This window comes from Toxotes jaculatrix, chromosome 23 (genome assembly GCF_017976425.1).
Source record: "Toxotes jaculatrix isolate fToxJac2 chromosome 23, fToxJac2.pri, whole genome shotgun sequence".
Taxonomy (NCBI): domain Eukaryota; kingdom Metazoa; phylum Chordata; class Actinopteri; family Toxotidae; genus Toxotes; species Toxotes jaculatrix.
In genome coordinates this window covers 9,642,607-9,662,176 of record NC_054416.1, presented here as the reverse complement: position 1 = coordinate 9,662,176, position 19,570 = coordinate 9,642,607, and the positions used below count along the sequence as shown (strand labels likewise).

At 36.2% G+C, this 19,570-nt stretch overlaps 1 protein-coding gene across 1 annotated transcript in view; it reads left to right on the top strand.

Moving 5' to 3' along the window:
• LOC121176805 (pyruvate carboxylase, mitochondrial-like) overlaps positions 1-5,450 on the top strand; it is a 253,601-nt gene extending 248,151 nt beyond the window's left edge. Inside the window, exon 27 of the mRNA XM_041030884.1 lies at positions 2,032-5,450. Coding sequence (XP_040886818.1) covers positions 2,032-2,181 — 150 coding nt within the window. The 3' untranslated portion in view covers positions 2,182-5,450. The remainder of the gene's footprint in view (positions 1-2,031) is intronic.
• The last annotated feature ends 14,120 nt before the right edge of the window (positions 5,451-19,570 follow it).

The window sequence follows — 19,570 nt, the reverse complement described above, 5'->3', positions numbered from 1 at the left end:
ATAATAGAAAAATATAGCTATATAAATAAATATATAGTAAAATATAGCTATATAAATAAATATATAGCAAATATAGCTATATAATTAAATAAATAGAAAAATATAGCTATATAAATAAATATATAGTAAAATATAGCTATATAATTAAATAAATAGAAAAATATAGCTATATAAATAAATATATAGTAAAATATAGCTATATAAATAAATATATAGCAAATATAGCTATATAATTAAATAAATAGAAAAATATAGCTATATAAATAAATATATAGCAAATATAGCTATATAATTAAATAAATAGAAAAATATAGCTATATAAATATATAGCAAATATAGCTATATAATTAAATATATAGTAAAATATAGCTATATAATTAAATAATAGAAAAATATAGCTATATAAATAAATATATAGTAAAATATAGCTATATAAATAAATATATAGCAAATATAGCTATATAATTAAATAAATAGAAAAATATAGCTATATAAATAAATATATAGTAAAATATAGCTATATAATTAAATAAATAGAAAAATATAGCTATATAAATAAATATATAGCAAATATAGCTATATAATTAAATAAATAGAAAAATATAGCTATATAATTAAATAAATAGAAAAATATAGCTATATAAATAAATAAATAGAAAAATATAGCTATATAAATAAATATATAGCAAATATAGCTATATAATTAAATAAATAGAAAAATATAGCTATATAAATAAATATATAGTAAAATATAGCTATATAAATAAACATATAGCAAATATAGCTATATAAATAAATAAATAGAAAAATATAGCTATATAAATAAATATATAGCAAATATAGCTATATAAATAAATAAATAGATATAAATATATAAATAAATAAATAGCAATAAATAGAAATAAATAAATCCTCTTCCGTAATTAGGAAACTGCTACTTCCTGATTTAAATCTGAAATTTTATTAATGAAAAGTTCTTGTATATAAGATTAGGTACAGAAGAGGATTAGGGCCACATCTAGAAAAAAAAAGGAAAGTATAATTCTGACTTTTAAGTCAGAATTCTGACTCAGTCAGAACCCAAAGATCAGTTTATTGTTAAAGTCAGAATTTCTGAGATTCTCAGAACTATGACTTTAAAGTCAAAACTCTAATTTTATTTTTTTTCCCCACATGTGCCCCTAATCCTCTTCCGTAATTAGGAGATTGGCTTGCTTTGCTAAAGTAGCAGTAGTATCAGGCAAAGTGTCATTTTCTTAGCTCTACCAAAACTATCAGCACTAAAACAGAAAGATTTCAAATGTCACCCTGTCCTGTCCACTTGACATTTCTGCCTCTACACCAGTGCAGTGGAATGTGCGGCTGGGTGTTATTTCAAAATGTTTTAGTACCACTGATGCAATATCCTGTCAATGTCTAAACACAAGCAGTTGTACAAGAACTCTGTCCAAATAAAGCAATCTAAAGTTCTAAAGTTGGTAGAATTGTGATTTAAATCAGAAACTGTACTCCCATGTACTTTGCAGTATTTGATACTATGGACACATTGTGGTCAGTGCCACCAAAGCACTGAGGTTCAGCCCTGAGGAGATGACTGGAATTTTATTTGTGGTGCTCATGGCACTGAAAAATTCAGCAGAAATATTTTCAACCAAAGGAACAGCCCCTATGAGAACTGCTCAGTGACATCTCTACATTATCCAGAGTAACAGGGACACTTTCATTTTTCAACACTCTGAGCACCACAAATTAAATTCCATTCATCTCCACTGCATTGGGGTAGAGGCAGAAATGTCAGAGACTTGTACCTTAAAACCCAGACAAATAAGACCAAAACTGTGCCAATTAGGTGAATGAGAAAGCTTTTTGGGGTGAACTAACCCTTTACACTGAAACACACATTCACAGTGAGCTAGTTACTCTAATAATTTGCTAAGCATAACAATGTGTTTGTTGTTTAAGTAAAACACTTTTGTTAACCTTCAACTCATGTTTTCAATGCTCTGCAAACTATCTTTATACTCACGAAAGGTGGAGAAGGGTCAGCCGCTGTGTGTCCTCTCGGCCATGAAGATGGAGACTGTGGTCAACTCCCCGATGGCTGGGACCATTAAGGCAGTCCATGTCACGGCCGACGCCTCCCTGGAAGGAGATGACCTGATCCTGGAAATCGAGGAATAGAGCGAGAGGGCAGAAGGAAGGAGGGGGGAGTTAGACTATCTGATTTGGGAAATTGTGAGAGGTAGAGGAAAAAGAAAAAAAAAGGAGGACAGGAAAAAACAGGAAGCCACAGATATCTTCTGTTGTAGTACTACAGGACATTTTGGTCCCCAGTTTGTACATATTCTGTTTGGTTACACTGGGGACACAAAATTAAGCACTGCTCTACACATATCCAGACCTGATGAGCAGATTATATGACAATCGTAAATACTATCAATCTCTATGTAATCCTCCCAAAAGATAGATGCAGTGATAAGATTAAAGAAAACTCACATCCTGTCAACTTGTGGAAAAATGTCTTTTAGAATAACGCACAGTGATACAGTAACGCACAGTGATGAATTGTGATACATTCCGTTACTTAAACGCTAGTCTTAAATCTAATGAGATGTACTACAATGAACTGACCTGACTGTGTTAACACTACAGGGTCATAACATCTACCTTCTACAATTTCATTTCTATGCCGTTGATGTTGCCTAAAACATTAAATCTGAGTGACACTATATTAACGACTACTAAATGTCTTTCTTTGTAATCAGCAGGATTTAGACAAAGGGGGTGGGGGGGTAGACTTGAGGATGTATTACCAAATCATTTTTTTCATATGGGAACATTTTCATTTTTTAGCATGCTTGCCTTTGTAAGCCATGATCAATCGCTGACATGAGTCACAGTGCATTCTGGGAATGTGTAATCACTAGTTGCATTTAGACGCCCTTATTTTTGTATGTAAAAAAAATGGGGGGGGGGGGGGGGGGGGTCTTTGGAAAAGATAAAGTACACAGGGGCTGAAGGAAAAAGGAAAAAAAAATTACAATATTTTCACAATAAGAGCACAACAAAGCAAGTGACAACATGTTCGGTTGACATGGACACAGATAAACATGCAAGAAAAGTTAGATGCTGCACCAAAGTGAAAAATGTATTCTGTTACTGTATCAGTAATAGTAGATGGTGTTTTTTTTTGTTGTTGTTAAAGATCTGAGCTGGTGTTGAAAATGTTTCCCCATTCACACCTGTCTTTTAAAATCCCAAAACAGAAGCCAGTTGTTGCAGCATTGTTAAAATGAAGCTGTAGGCCAGACTGGAAACACCTGAACAGGATTAGAGATGTGATTTTCACAAAGTACCATGGTTTAGATGTGGCTTTCTTAATCCAAAGCCAGCAGTAGGGTGGCCCAATCAACCAGCTGAGCTCTATCTGCTGTTTCATTTTAGAGGTATAAAGTCACAGTGTTATGGTGGCTTCCAAGACATTTTGGTTTAATAGTGTTGGGAAAGTTGTCAGAGGAGTGGTTCCACCCTGTCTCTTCAGAACCAGTCATAGATTATGGTGAATGGCCTTCTGTCTGCATGGGGATTTTAATGCTAGGTGTAAATGGGATTACATGGTGGTGTAATGGAGGCATGTGGTGTTATTTTCTGAGGCTCCGCTGATTAATTTATGAATTAATTCTCTGTCAAATGATGTGAAATTAGCCGGACTAATAAGAGACTCTGGAGACTCCCAGTAGCAGCACTCAGCTTTATAATTCTAATGCGTGTGTGTGTGTTTGCATAAATGAGCCTAAACGTGTGCGTGAAAGCAAATTTTAAGACAAAGTCAACCAGTTCCCATTACGTTGCACCACCACAACTGAAACATTGTTAAAAAAATAATAATAATTTATACATGCACACACACACACATGCAAAATATTCACGCTAACACTCCTAGCCCTCGAGTGCTGGATCAAAACAAAACCAAGTACACTGCACGTTGGTGTGGCTGCATCTCCATAGAAACACTATCCAAAACATTTAACAGCAACGCAGCTGCGACCCTAGCCATTTGTCAGATGATACTGTTAAATACGGAAATTAAACTCTCAGAAGATCAGACTTTGCTTTAACTCCACTAATGTCAGCTGCAGGCCTTTTAACCACCCGAGGGTCTTGGACCTGGAAAGTGATCTATGCCAAATTGAAGGTGCACCTACCCTGACCAGTCAAAGTAGACAATGAACAAGCAGGAATACCTTTAGGTCACACAGTAGGAGAGGAAGCATCACAAGCTCCTTGTAACACAGTGAAGCAGGAAGTGTTCAGGATAGCGAGCCAGAAAAGACAACAGCTTACTTTCCAAAACGTCTGTACCACACAGACGCAGCACATCGATCGAAACAAACAAAAATTGAACTTGAATCTCTAGTACTCGACTGAATTGTTGCCAGAGTTTCTGCACCATTACCTCTGAGAACGAGTCCCCTTTTGAACTATGCATCAATACTAAGCAGCGATACCATACCTAATTAGAACACTGATATGTCTCCTCATTCTGCCAGCCCACTGCCATGCCTCAATGTACCTCCTGGCTGTACCAATCTGTATGAATCTTTTGAAAGAGATAAAGTGGTAGGAATGTATGACTGAGTGTTTTTGATGAGCTGTTGCACAATAATATAATGGTCCCTCCTCCTCTCCTTTTTTACCTCTTCTCACTTCACATCTGCTTTTCCTGTCTCATCTATCCAACTAAACCTTTCATCACATCTCCCTCTCCATCTCCCTCTCCCTTCTCTCCACAGTGTAAATTTGCACATGTTAAGATGTTGGCATCAACTCATGCAATAAGGTAAACTGTACCTGTGTTTCTCTGTCTTAGCCAGCAGCAATTCCAGCAATCGCGCTTGTGACAATGTACTACTACTGCTCAGTGTCTGAGGCAAAAAAGAAAAGAATAAAATCAGAGAAAAATTACACATACCTAGAAAATGTTATTTGTTTCAGAAAAGAGGATATACTGTTGACCTGTTCTTGAGCTCATGCGGTCTAGAGGTGAACTATCACAGAGAGTATGAAAACGGGGTCTGTGACATTTCTATTTTCTTTCTATTGCTTTCATTTGTGTGTTTTTATGAAACCAACCAAACTGTTTATTTACTCTCAGTTTAGCAGGCACGGCTACCAGCAGATTCAAAATGTCTCCATGGAATTTCTATCAAATGTTCACAAGTTGTCAAGATATTTTTATGTTATTTCTAAACAATCCTAGTTTGAAATTTACATTTCACTGTAATTGTTTTAATTTACTGATGTAGTTTACATTTAATTTACTTTAAAGTTTAAGTTAATGTTCAGGTCCTCAGAGTGGGAATACACTAAAAGGGAAATAAGCAGTACAAACTAAAAGTGATAATTGTTCTTGTTCTATCTATACTTATTAATAAAGTGTCAACTGTAAATGAATCTGGTTGTGTGTGTTGCATATTTACACAGCACAAAAGAGAGAAACTCTGAGCACTAGAAGAAAGACTGGAGCGAAGGCCGGCTTTGATGAATCGCAGCTCTTTTGGAATAATGTGTCCAGCTAATAATTACATTTCAACAAGAAATTTTCAAGTGAAAAGACAAAACCCTACCGATTCAGACAGCACAATATTCTCACATTTATTACCATAATGTGACAGGGATATGCTGGAGCCAGACGGGGTTATTTTACACAAGCATGCTCATTTTACTCTCTCAATTCACCCTCCCTGCTCATCAAAATTCAGTTTGTATCCAGATCTGCTGAAGGATTTTCTGTGTTTGGTGCTTTCCAAACAAGTTAATTCCTGTGTGGCTGGATGTGGATCCACACTGATGCTCTGCTGTCTTTTAAACAGGTTCTATGGATGTGATTAAGTACTGATTAACCACGCTAAATCAATCAAGTCTGTTGCTCAACTGGCATTATCGATCAGCCGCCACATCCACTGTTAGGCGTGTGCTGGGGAGCTTGATTAAGCTCATGTATGGACAGAAGTAAGCTGAGTATCACTAATAATAATGTACTACTACACTGTGCAGGACTGGTTTGTCACCACACTCTAAACTGGTTTAACTGGAAATGTCCAGAGAAGACGTGTTGCTATGGTGGCAGTATAAAAGAATGACTTGATACTTAATTGTCATCAGATTAAATCACAAGGGCAATCATGTAACACAATGGATGTAATGACCCACTTGTCAAGTGACTTGAGCGACAGCTGTGATTAATAACAAAATCAAATTAGCATATGTGAATAAAGGAGTAGAGGATAAGGGTCTGACCTTGATTGGATTGCTAACGCTACAAGAAACAAAGAGTGTGGTGACACCTGTGAGTAATTTTAACAAAGCAGTGCCTGTATTCAACTGACTTTGGTCAAGTACAGATAAAAACTTATTTCACATTTGACATGCTTTTTCCAGTTTATGCGCTTTAAAACCAGAAAACTGTAAAGCTTTTGACATGAACACAGCAAATGTCACAGTTCTGACAATTTGCAAGTGCCTCAGCTCAGCAGTTTAATGAAGAACTATCTTTATACATCTTACTGTGGCACGCTCGCAGAGATTTTGATTAACAGCTTAATTTTTTTTTCAAGCACACATCTATGAATGGTTTCCTGTGGCTTTGACATGCTGTCACACTGTGTACAAGATCCAGACTATTGATGATTGGTGAGTATCACATACTTAGAAAAATAGTCCAAAGTTCTCTCTTAATGAGGCCTCTGGTGGCATCCTTGTGGTCAAAGCAAATTGTGGTTTACTTGAATATTTATGCACTGAAAATGATCACATTAATGGAAGGCTGATTAATCTACAACAACGTTAATCTGTTCCTATGGGAATGGAGATATTAAGTCATTTCGAGAGAAAATTGGACTGTTTTGAATGTTTAATTCAAAGTGACATCAAATTCAAACTGCATTTGGCTTTCAAATTGAGGCTTACCTATTTTATGGGGGAATTCTGTGTTTGGTCCACTCTATGGACATCTGTGATCATATTCCGTTTAAGATGACTGTGAAAACGTGGCTTTACATTTGACATTTTTTGAGTCATGTTGTTGCGTTACTATGACTTTTTTTGGCCGATTTTGATGCCTTAGTATACTATGACGTTTTTTATGACATTTTGAGGTCATACTAAAGTATGACTTTTTTTGGCCGATTTTGATGCCTTACTTTACTATGACGTTTTTTATGACATTTTGAGGTCATACTAAAGTATGTCTTTTTTTGGCCCATTTTGATGCCATACTATACTATGACGTTTTTAATGACATTTTGAGGTCATACTAAAGTATGACTTTTTTTGGCCCATTTTGATGCCATACTATATACTATGACGTTTTTATGACATTTTGAGGTGATACTAAAGTATGACATTTTTTGGCCCATTTTGATGCCATACTATACTATGACATTTTTCGGCCCATTTTGATGCCTTACTATACTATGACGGTTTTTATGACATTTTGAGGTGATACTAAAGTATGACTTTTTTTGGCCGATTTTGATGCCTTACTATACTATGACGTTTTTTGGCACATTTTGAGATCATACTAAAGTATGACGTTTTTTGGCACATTTTGAGATCATACTAAAGTATGACTTTTTTTGGCCCAGTTTGATGCCATACTATACTATGACGTTTTTTATTACATTTTGAGGTCATACTAAAGTATGATTTTTTTTTTCAGATTTTGAAGCCATACTATACTATGACGTTTTTTATGACATTTTGAGGTCATACTAAAGTATGACTTTTTTTGGCCCATTTTGATGCCATACTATACTATGACGTTTTTGGGCACATTTTGAGGTCATACTAAAGTATGACTTTTTTTGGCTGATTTTGATGCCATACTATACTATGACGTTTTTGGGCACATTTTGAGGTCATACTAAAGTATGACATTTTTCGGCCCATTTTGATGCCTTACAATACTATGACGTTTTTTATGACATTTTGAGGTCATACTAAAGTATGACTTTTTTTGGCCCATTTTGATGCCATACTATACTATGACGTTTTTTATGACATTTTGAGGTCATACTAAAGTATGACTTTTTTTGGCCCATTTTGATGCCATACTATACTATGACATTTTTTATGACATTTTGAGGTCATACTAAAGTATGACTTTTTTTGGCCCATTTTGATGCCATACTATACTATGACATTTTTTATGACAGTTTGAGGTCATACTAAAGTATGACTTTTTTTGGCCCATTTTGATGCCATACTATACTAAGACGTTTTTGGGCACATTTTGAGGTCATACTAAAGTATGACTTTTTTTGGCCCATTTTGATGCCTTACTATGACGTTTTTTATGACATTTTGAGGTCATACTAAAGTATGACTTTTTTTAGCCCATTTTGATGCCTTACTATACTATGACGTTTTTTATTACATTTTGAGGTCATACTAAAGTATGACTTTTTTTGGCCCATTTTGATGCCTCACTATACTATGACGTTTTTTATGACATTTTGAGGTCATACTAAAGTATGACTTTTTTTGGCCCATTTTGATGCCATACTATACTATGACGTTTTTTGGCACAATTTGAGGTCATACTAAAGTATGACTTTTTTTGGCCGATTTTGATGCCTTACTATACTATGACGTTTTTTGGCACATTTTGAGGTCATACTAAAGTATGTCTTTTTTTGGCTGATTTTGATGCCTTACTATACTATGACGTTTTTTATGACATTTTGAGGTCATACTTAAGTATGACTTTTTTTGGCCCATTTTGATGCCTTACTATACTATGACGTTTTTTGGCACATTTTGAGGTCATACTAAAGTATGTCTTTTTTTGGCACATTTTTAGGTCATACTAAAGTATGACTTTTTTTGGCCCATTTTGATGCCATACTATACTATGACATTTTTTATGAAATTTTGAGGTCATACTAAAGTATGACTTTTTTTGGCCCATTTTGATGCCATACTATACTATGACATTTTTTATGACATTTTGAGGTCATACTAAAGTATGACTTTTTTTGGCCCATTTTGATGCCATACTATACTAAGACGTTTTTGGGCACATTTTGAGGTCATACTAAAGTATGACTTTTTTTGGCCCATTTTGATGCCTTACTATGACGTTTTTTATGACATTTTGAGGTCATACTAAAGTATGACTTTTTTTGGCCCATTTTGATGCCTTACTATACTATGACGTTTTTTATTACATTTTGAGGTCATACTAAAGTATGACTTTTTTTGGCCCATTTTGATGCCTCACTATACTATGACGTTTTTTTGGCACATTTTGAGGTCATACTAAAGTATGTCTTTTTTTGGCCCATTTTGATGCCTTACTATACTATGACGTTTTTTATGACATTTTGAGGTCACACTAAAGTATGACTTTTTTTGGCCTATTTTGATGCCATACTATACTATGACTTTTTTTGGCCCATTTTGATGCCATACTATACTATGACATTTTTTATGACATTTTGAGGTCATACTAAAGTATGACTTTTTTTGGCCCATTTTGATGCCTTACTATACTATGACGTTTTTTTGGCACATTTTGAGGTCATACTACAGTATGTCTTTTTTTGGCCCATTTTGATGCCTTACTATACTATGACGTTTTTTATGACATTTTGAGGTCACACTAAAGTATGACTTTTTTTGGCCTATTTTGATGCCATACTATACTATGACTTTTTTTGGCCCATTTTGATGCCATACTATACTATGACATTTTTTATGACATTTTGAGGTCATACTAAAGTATGACTTTTTTTGGCCCATTTTGATGCCATACTATACTGTGACGTTTTTTATGACATTTTGAGGTCATACTAAAGTATGACTTTTTTTGGCCCATTTTGATGCCATACTATACTATGACCTTTTTTATGACATTTTGAGGTCATACTAAAGTATGACCTTTTTTGGCCCATTTTGATGCCATACTATACTATGATGTTTTTTATGACATTTTGAGGTCATACTAAAGTATGACTTTTTTTGGCCCATTTTGATGCCTTACTATGACGTTTTTTGGCACATTTTGAGGTCATACTAAAGTATGACTGTTTTTGGCCCATTTTGATGCCTTACTATACTATGAGTTTTTTGGCACATTTTGAGGTCATACTAAAGTATGACTTTTTTTGGCCTATTTTGATGCCTTACTATACTATGACGTTTTTTATGACATTTTGAGGTCATACTAAAGTATGACTTTTTTTGGCCGTTTTTGAAGCCATACTATACTATGACGTTTTTTATGACATTTTGAGGTCATACTTAAGTATGTGTTTTTTTGGCCCATTTTGATGCCTTACTATACTATGACGTTTTTTGGCACATTTTGAGGTCATACTAAAGTATGTCTTTTTTTGGCCGATTTTGATGCCTTACTATACTATGACATTTTTTATGACATTTTGAGGTCATACTTAAGTATGACTTTTTTTGGCCCATTTTGATGCCTTACTATACTATGATGTTTTTTGGCACATTTTGAGGTCATACTAAAGTATGATGTTTTTTATGACAATTTGAGGTCACACTAAAGTATGACTTTTTTTGGCCCATTTTGATGCCATACTATACTGTGACGTTTTTTATGACATTTTGAGGTCATACTAAAGTATGACTTTTTTTGGCCCATTTTGATGCCATACTATACTATGACGTTTTTGGGCACATTTTGAGGTCATACTAAAGTATGACTTTTTTTGGCCCATTTTGATGTCTTACTATACTATGACATTTTTTATGACATTTTGAGGTCATACTAAAGTATGACTTTTTTTGGCCCATTTTGATGCCTTACTATACTATGACGTTTTTTTGGCACATTTTGAGGTCATACTACAGTATGTCTTTTTTTGGCCCATTTTGATGCCTTACTATACTATGACGTTTTTTATGACATTTTGAGGTCACACTAAAGTATGACTTTTTTTGGCCTATTTTGATGCCATACTATACTATGACTTTTTTTGGCCCATTTTGATGCCATACTATACTATGACATTTTTTATGACATTTTGAGGTCATACTAAAGTATGACTTTTTTTGGCCCATTTTGATGCCATACTATACTGTGACGTTTTTTATGACATTTTGAGGTCATACTAAAGTATGACTTTTTTTGGCCCATTTTGATGCCATACTATACTATGACCTTTTTTATGACATTTTGAGGTCATACTAAAGTATGACCTTTTTTGGCCCATTTTGATGCCATACTATACTATGATGTTTTTTATGACATTTTGAGGTCATACTAAAGTATGACTTTTTTTGGCCCATTTTGATGCCTTACTATGACGTTTTTTGGCACATTTTGAGGTCATACTAAAGTATGACTGTTTTTGGCCCATTTTGATGCCTTACTATACTATGAGTTTTTTGGCACATTTTGAGGTCATACTAAAGTATGACTTTTTTTGGCCTATTTTGATGCCTTACTATACTATGACGTTTTTTATGACATTTTGAGGTCATACTAAAGTATGACTTTTTTTGGCCGTTTTTGAAGCCATACTATACTATGACGTTTTTTATGACATTTTGAGGTCATACTTAAGTATGTGTTTTTTTGGCCCATTTTGATGCCTTACTATACTATGACGTTTTTTGGCACATTTTGAGGTCATACTAAAGTATGTCTTTTTTTGGCCGATTTTGATGCCTTACTATACTATGACATTTTTTATGACATTTTGAGGTCATACTTAAGTATGACTTTTTTTGGCCCATTTTGATGCCTTACTATACTATGATGTTTTTTGGCACATTTTGAGGTCATACTAAAGTATGATGTTTTTTATGACAATTTGAGGTCACACTAAAGTATGACTTTTTTTGGCCCATTTTGATGCCATACTATACTGTGACGTTTTTTATGACATTTTGAGGTCATACTAAAGTATGACTTTTTTTGGCCCATTTTGATGCCATACTATACTATGACGTTTTTGGGCACATTTTGAGGTCATACTAAAGTATGACTTTTTTTGGCCCATTTTGATGTCTTACGATACTATGACGTTTTTTTGGCACATTTTTAGGTCATACTAAAGTATGACATTTTTTGGCCCACTTTGATGCCTTACTATACTATGACTTTTTTTGGCCCATTTTGATGCCATATTATACTATGACGTTTTTGGGCACATTCTGAGGTCATACTAAAGGATTACTTTTTTTGGCCGATTTTGATGCCATACTATACTATGACGTATTTTATGACATTTTGAGGCGATACTAAAGTATGACTTTCTTTGGCCCATTTTGATGCCTTACTATACTATGACGTTTTTTGGCACATTTTGAGGTCATACTAAAGTATGACTTTTTTGGCACATTTTTAGGTCATACTAAAGTATGACTTTTTTTGGCCGTTTTTGATGCCATACTATACTATGACGTTTTTATGACATTTTGAGGTCATACTAAAGTATGATTTTTTTTTCAGATTTTGATGCCATACTATACTGTGACGTTTTTTATGACATTTTGAGGTCATACTAAAGTATGACTTTTTTTGGCCCATTTTGATGCCTTACTATACTATGACGTTTTTTGGCACATTTTGAGGTCATACTAAAGTATGACTTTTTTGGCACATTTTTAGGTCATACTAAAGTATGACTTTTTTTGGCCGTTTTTGATGCCATACTATACTATGACGTTTTTATGACATTTTGAGGTCATACTAAAGTATGATTTTTTTTTCAGATTTTGATGCCATACTATACTGTGACGTTTTTTATGACATTTTGAGGTCATACTAAAGTATGATTTTTTTTTCAGATTTTGATGCCATACTATACTGTGACGTTTTTTATGACATTTTGAGGTCATACTAAAGTATGACTTTTTTTGGCCCATTTTGATGCCTCACTATACTATGACGTTTTTTATGACATTTTGAGGTCATACTAAAGTATGACTTTTTTTGGCCGATTTTGATGCCTTACAAAAGTATGACTTTTTTGGTATATTTTGAAGCCTTACTATACTATGGTGTTTTTTATGACATTCTGAAGCCTTACTTAACTGTGCCTTTTTTGGTATTTTTTGAAGCCTTACTATTGTATGACCTTTTTTAATGACAATTTTGAAACCTTACTATACTATAGCTTTTTTAAGACGCTTTTATGCCTTATTATATAATGAGTCGTGTCATCACATTTAAGAGGGTTGAGCCAGTAATTAATTTTTTTCCTTTCTTTTTTTAATTTTTCCTTCATAAATGGCAGATGGTCTTTATTTTTTTTTTTTCTAAGCACAAAAATTTTATATTTATACAGCCTTTATATAAACATTTGAGCCTGCATTGTGAAGAGGAAATTAACATATTTTCCTCTTTTTAGAGTACATTACTTTGCAGTGAACTGCCTCACACTCAGGTCTGCAGAATCCTAGTCATGTCAGCGCTGCTCTATGCACAGATACAGGAAAAACTCCACAGGTACCTTTAAATTACACACTGTATCAGACAGCAAATAAACTTTTAGCATTTTACCATTACTTTCATATCACAGATTAAACTACAGTAGGAGGTTTACATTAATGAGTCAACATCCAGAAGACAACAGCTGCACTATCTGTCGATATTTGGCCACTGCCACATAAAACCACAACTTCTCTGTATCTTTCTTCCCTTAGCTGACACTGTGCCTCAAAATTGGTCGAGGACTTGTCGTGATGGGGTCTCAACCTCACAAGAGAAGCAAACATTTTCATTACCCTGGGTCCTGCGGTCACAGACTAAGTTACTCATTTGGATCTCAGACTGAAACTGTTTAATAAATCCTGGCTCTAATCTATAAATAAGTGCCTGAGTTCAAATGCCCCTTTTGGCTTTTCTTTGATCATCCCTTTGTATGCTTTGCCACTGTCCAAATGAATAGTAAATACCCACCAGAGAGAGCTGGAAGGTCTTGGCAACTACCAAAGAAGCTCTGTGAAATTTTAGCAGAGCCATATGGCAGCAGCTGGCTCAGGAGCCAACTTTCAAAACCTGTGCACGAGTCTCTTACATGGGCCACAGGGGTCCGATGCTCTGTTGAGGTGCAACTTTCACCTCTAATCCCTTTGCTGCTGTTCGATAATCCCTTCACTGCTTGCTTTGCTGCTTTCTTTGCTGTAATCCTCCTGCCTGAATAAAGAGAGAATAGACGAGGAGGATGGGCTACATCGTGTCTCAGAGAGACAGGATGGACGGCTCTGTCAGCCTCTAAGCTTCCTGTCAATCAGCATGACCAGGTTCTTATCCTTCCAGACACAATTGCTACCATATTGCTACTTCTTTCTGGACTCTCCACAAAAAATGCTTTAGATTTCAAAGTGCATAATTCTAATTGTTGAAAATGAGCCAAAGACTTGAAATTGATACTAAAAAGCACTGAGCCATAGCAATAATCAGTGATGATCACGATGCAAAAGCAGGAAATAAATGAAACTCTACAATGTCAAAAACACCCAATGAAACAGCAGCACTGCATCAAACACAGATCATTTTCAAATGAGGGATTTTGAGTACTCGCCTGGCAGGTGTGATCCACTGCCATCTCCATTCCTTTTCCATTACTCCCTGTTCAAAGACTGCTTGTGGGGACAATTTTCCACCTGTCTGAGAAGCCTCAGCCAGGGGCTTGCAAGACAGTAAAACCTCACACCCTGCATGTCCACACACAAACGTCCCTGATGGCATGTCTCATGTAAGGCTTACAGTCAGCTCTGCTCAATTTCTTGATGTGATGATCTCATAACTCCTAAGGTGCATACCACAGAATGTTTGGGGGTGCAAGTGTGTATCCAGCCTTGTTCCACGGCTAAATGACATGAAGCGAGAAACAGGAAACTATCTGCCTCTCTGCTACTCTCCTCTCCCCATCTAACGGTGGAATTGAGTCTAAACACTATTAGCAGCACAGCAGCATCACTAAGCCATGGGCAACCTTACAAGTGATGAATTAATACACAGATTCACACATCAATTAACTCGACAGATCAATGCTGCGTGCTGATCACACTGACAAATTCAGTTTCTAATGAATGCATCAAATGATGGCCAGTAGCTAGTCACGGCATGGATCATTTCCTATCACCCCTCCAGAGTCAATCTCTGTCAAGCCCTTTAGATGCTACAGCTAGTGACACCCTGTGCTGATGCAAGCGTGTGTGTGTTGGTGTGTGAGAGAAAGACTGATAAGGAAGAGAGAAATAAGGAGTGTTATTACTGCATGTGTGTATGTGATGAGACATCTCATTAAGTACTAAAACTGCTCCACAGAACTGGTTTAGCCCATGGTGTTAGAGAGGGCACAAACATGGGAACATACACAGCTGATGCACTCTGGTCCTCGTTTTAACACACCAAGGCTTTAAAGTGTGTGTTAAAGCATGTGCGTGTGCACGCGCTTGTCTCAAAGTGTGACCTCACTTTGCCACCGTGGGCTTCAAGCGTTCCAGCTTGAATCAAAGCGCTGCAGCAAATATAAGAGGGAGGCTGAAGAGCAGAAACAGAGACACACACACACAGCCAGACGGGGAGGATTCAATGCGACAGAGGCAGAGGGAGCTAACACAGAAGAGAGGAGAGCGGCTCAGACTGCGACACCGAGCCGAGACAGGAATTAAGGAATCAGAAAGCAAAGAGAGGGAGCGGATCAGAGACAGAGAGCCAAATCACTTGTTATTTTTATTCACGTGCGTCAGAGACACGGTGCTGATCAACAAATGTCTTTGTGTGCACCTACGTCCTCCACCTTGGTGTCAGAATAATGCACCGTGACAACAGGCTTGTTCAGGGCAAAAGAACAAACTGTCAAAGTGGACTCTATCACTCATCCTCTCTTTTACGCACACATCTATGCACCTCCTGTCCTGCAAGTGCCAGAGGAAACTAGGAACAAGTCCAGGATTAACAATCACTTGCGTATGTGATTTCTAAAGTTGTCCAGGCACAGACGTCTGTCTTTGTATGCATTAGAACAAGTGATGCTCATTAGCTTTGAGTCACACCTGGTAATCTGGGCTCAGCATGGGAGAAGTCACACTTGTGCTGGCAGCCTGTGAGCTCCACCTGTGGCAAATATCAGCCTCTACGCTCTCGGCTGTACAAGATCAGACTTGAGGCCAAGAAGGTACAACTGAAAACACTATTGCACCGTCTTCACTAAGCTGGTGTTTTTCATAGAGATCTACATCCTCACTGCGACACCACAGCCTGCTTTCACCAGCTCCTTCTACCTACCCAACCATGTCCTGCACTAGAATTTAGCTGAATATTAATATCTTAAGTGCTACATGTTCAGTGGTTATTAATTATTTTCCAAAAAGATGTGCCTCTGATTGTTACTGTTAATGTGCATACAGACAGCATGTCTATGACTCTGTCCAAAATCACTAGTAGGGTACCTGCCATGCTATGACTCGGGCAAAGGCGATATTTCCTGCTTGCACAGCTGCCTGACACCAGAGACACAACTATGAGAACAGCTAAATTGTGAGTTTGTCGACATAGATGCATGATGACAGACTGGAGCTGACAGAACAGAGGTTTGACCTGCTGAGACAGCTGAAGAGCTGAACAGTTTGTTCCACTTGTTTCTGGTTGATGGCCATATGATGGGCATAATGCACTATTTTTTGATAACTGATAACAACTCAAAAACTTTGCTGTTAGATTTTGATAGTCAATGTCTGAAGCACAAAAAATACAGGAAAGAAGAGAGAAACATTCATTCACAACTAGCGGTTGTGAATGAACAACTGTGGCTCTTTTTTTACTGAACAGCCTTCTAACTGCTTCCTTTTTGGTGGTGTAGATTCTTCTGTATGTCTGTCCCTCTCTGGACACCATGATATGTCCAAGTATTCAGCTAAAATTATACTTCACAACTGAACATTTTTCAGTGGTAAAAAAAAAAAAAAATAAAGAAAATATTTGGTTTAAGTGTCAGACCCACACAATAACAGCACAAGGTCTTCTTTTCTGAGCTCAAATTTTTGTTCTGATATTCAACAACCAGTACACCAGAATGTAAAGCAGTCTCAAGACAGGTTGTGTTTTGAGAGCTGCAGCTTTTTACTTAGACTGGAAAAAAGAAAGCCTCCTCAGCTATCACTGTACTATTCATCCACAGCTGGATAGAAGAAGTTCACAACTGCTCTACGAGAGCTGTCAGAAGTTATCTCGGGAAATCAACAACTTAAGTGGAAGCAGGTGAAGCTGAAGTGGATACAAAAAAACAACTGTAAATTACAACACTTCATCACACAACAACTCCAAGAAGGCATCATCACAATCACAGTCAGAAGGACTCTGTGAAGACAGATCCATGGACAAAAAGGTCTCTCGTGTTTTCAGAAAAGTGATATTGATCCATAATGGTTGGTTATTACAGCTATTAAATGCAATTTTTTTTGCCTCTAGCCTTATTTCTTATTTAAAAAATGATGTAAAAACAGCCACTATTACTCTATTAAGACAATCTTAATTCTAACTGGGAATTTCATCTAAAGGGCAGTCGGGCTGGCTCATTATTGTCTGAAAAGGACACATTTCCTTTCGTGGGACAGTAAAGTAAATATTAATTTGTCTGCCCTTTACACATGATTGTTATGATGGATTAAGTCTGTTTCCTTTAAAGACTGATTTAGGATTTAGACAATTTATTTAATAATTAAAAAAAAAAAACTAAACTGCAGTAAGAATACATTCAGGTCAGCGAGAGATTTACAATATTAGTCATTTGATAACATCCAGGTTTAACATCCAGCCATTGTAGTTTCATATCCTTTTCATTCTTGAAGACAGTATAGTTCTTATCAACGTGTAATGAATGTAATGTGATCATATGAACTGTGACTTTAATAAGTTTAAGCTTCTGTGCAGCTATATTTCACTCAAATCTAACACAAAGCAGATGGCTGTCATGTATTTCATCAGTAATCTGTGGTACAGTATGGTCACTGGTGCCAGCATTTTGTAGCACAGGATATCTCAAGCTTTTACGTGCACTGTCTCAATATTTGATGATGTAGCCACACATTTAATGTTGGCAGCTGTGAAATAGATCACACATCCCTGACAAATTAACTACATTTATTCCTCCTTCTGTGAATTACACTTTTAGATTTAAAATCAAATTATGACTTTGTGGGTTCTGATACTTCCACCACTTTCCAGGAATCTAATTAAAGATTTCCTGTTTTGCACAGTGTTGTTATTCAAACAGATGCTGTGCATTTGATTCATACTGACATCATTACATTCATTTTCAGTTCTCTTCAAAACTACAGAACATTGATTCCTACCAGGTTTGAGCATCTCTCGAGCTCTCCCACTTTTCTCTGTGTTGTTTGCCCATGCACATATATTTGTGAGAACATCTGTATGCCTAAAAATAGTTTGAGGTGGTCAAGAGCCAGATTTGGATCGCATTCCCTGACAGTGGTGCACTGAAATATTCTGTAAGATAATACAGAATCAACGCTCAAAGCTCAGGAAGAAGGGGTTTCTCTGTAAAGGCGATGGTGGTGGTTTTAAGGGGAAGAAGTTGCTGCTAAAATTGGAGACGGAAATAAGTGTCTCATTTTCCCTGACACTAGCTCCTATTAGCAACTACAACATGCTAACGCCTACAGTGCAGGCACAGACACTAAAAATAAATAACATGGCGTTAACACAACGGATCGAGAACACACACATACACACCAATGCTCCTGTTGTAATATACAGCTTTGGTTATGATAAACCTCACATCATGGAACATGTCAATAAGTAACACTTTGCTATTAATCCACATTTGTACAATTTCAGGCAGAGATGGTATCCAATCCAAATCCCATATCTGAATGAAACGAAATAAAATTACACGCACATACTTCTAACAGAGCTGCACTCTCACTGAGAGCCTTCAGATGAGGCTAGATTAGAGGTCTACAGCTCTTACTGGAATCGTCTGGATTTCTAAATGAAGCCTACACTTCAGTAAAACACAAAAATTATCTTTTTTCATTGGGAACTGACAATTTTACCACTGGCATAAAAGGATCTGAGGTTTTGATGATGTCTGTGTACTAGCTGACAAAGATGCAACCCACCTGGAGAAGAAGAAAGAATAACTGAATAATAAATCTTTTTCATGAGAACGGGCTTTAAAGAGAGCTATTACAAAGGGAACTGCTGTTTCCCTCCTTAGCTGCTTGTACAGGTTGTTCCACACACTGGGTCTTATTTGGTCTTTAGTCCAGACTGTGGATCAGACAGGAGGGAGTTCGAAGGTTAGAAATGTAGCAAGGGGCCTAACCATGTAGTACCTTCAGAATAATCTGCACAATCAGTTTTAGCACTAACAACCAGTGTGGGGAGGCTGAATATGACACCAGGCACAACCTGTGCAGCAGCATCATGAACAAGGACACATTTGAGTAACACAGAAAAAATTTCATTTCTACCATTCAAATGTAATGGTTGAATTTTAAGGATATTCTGATCCCTGTGCTCTCTACTATAAGTCTCTACAGTAATCTTAGAATTTAA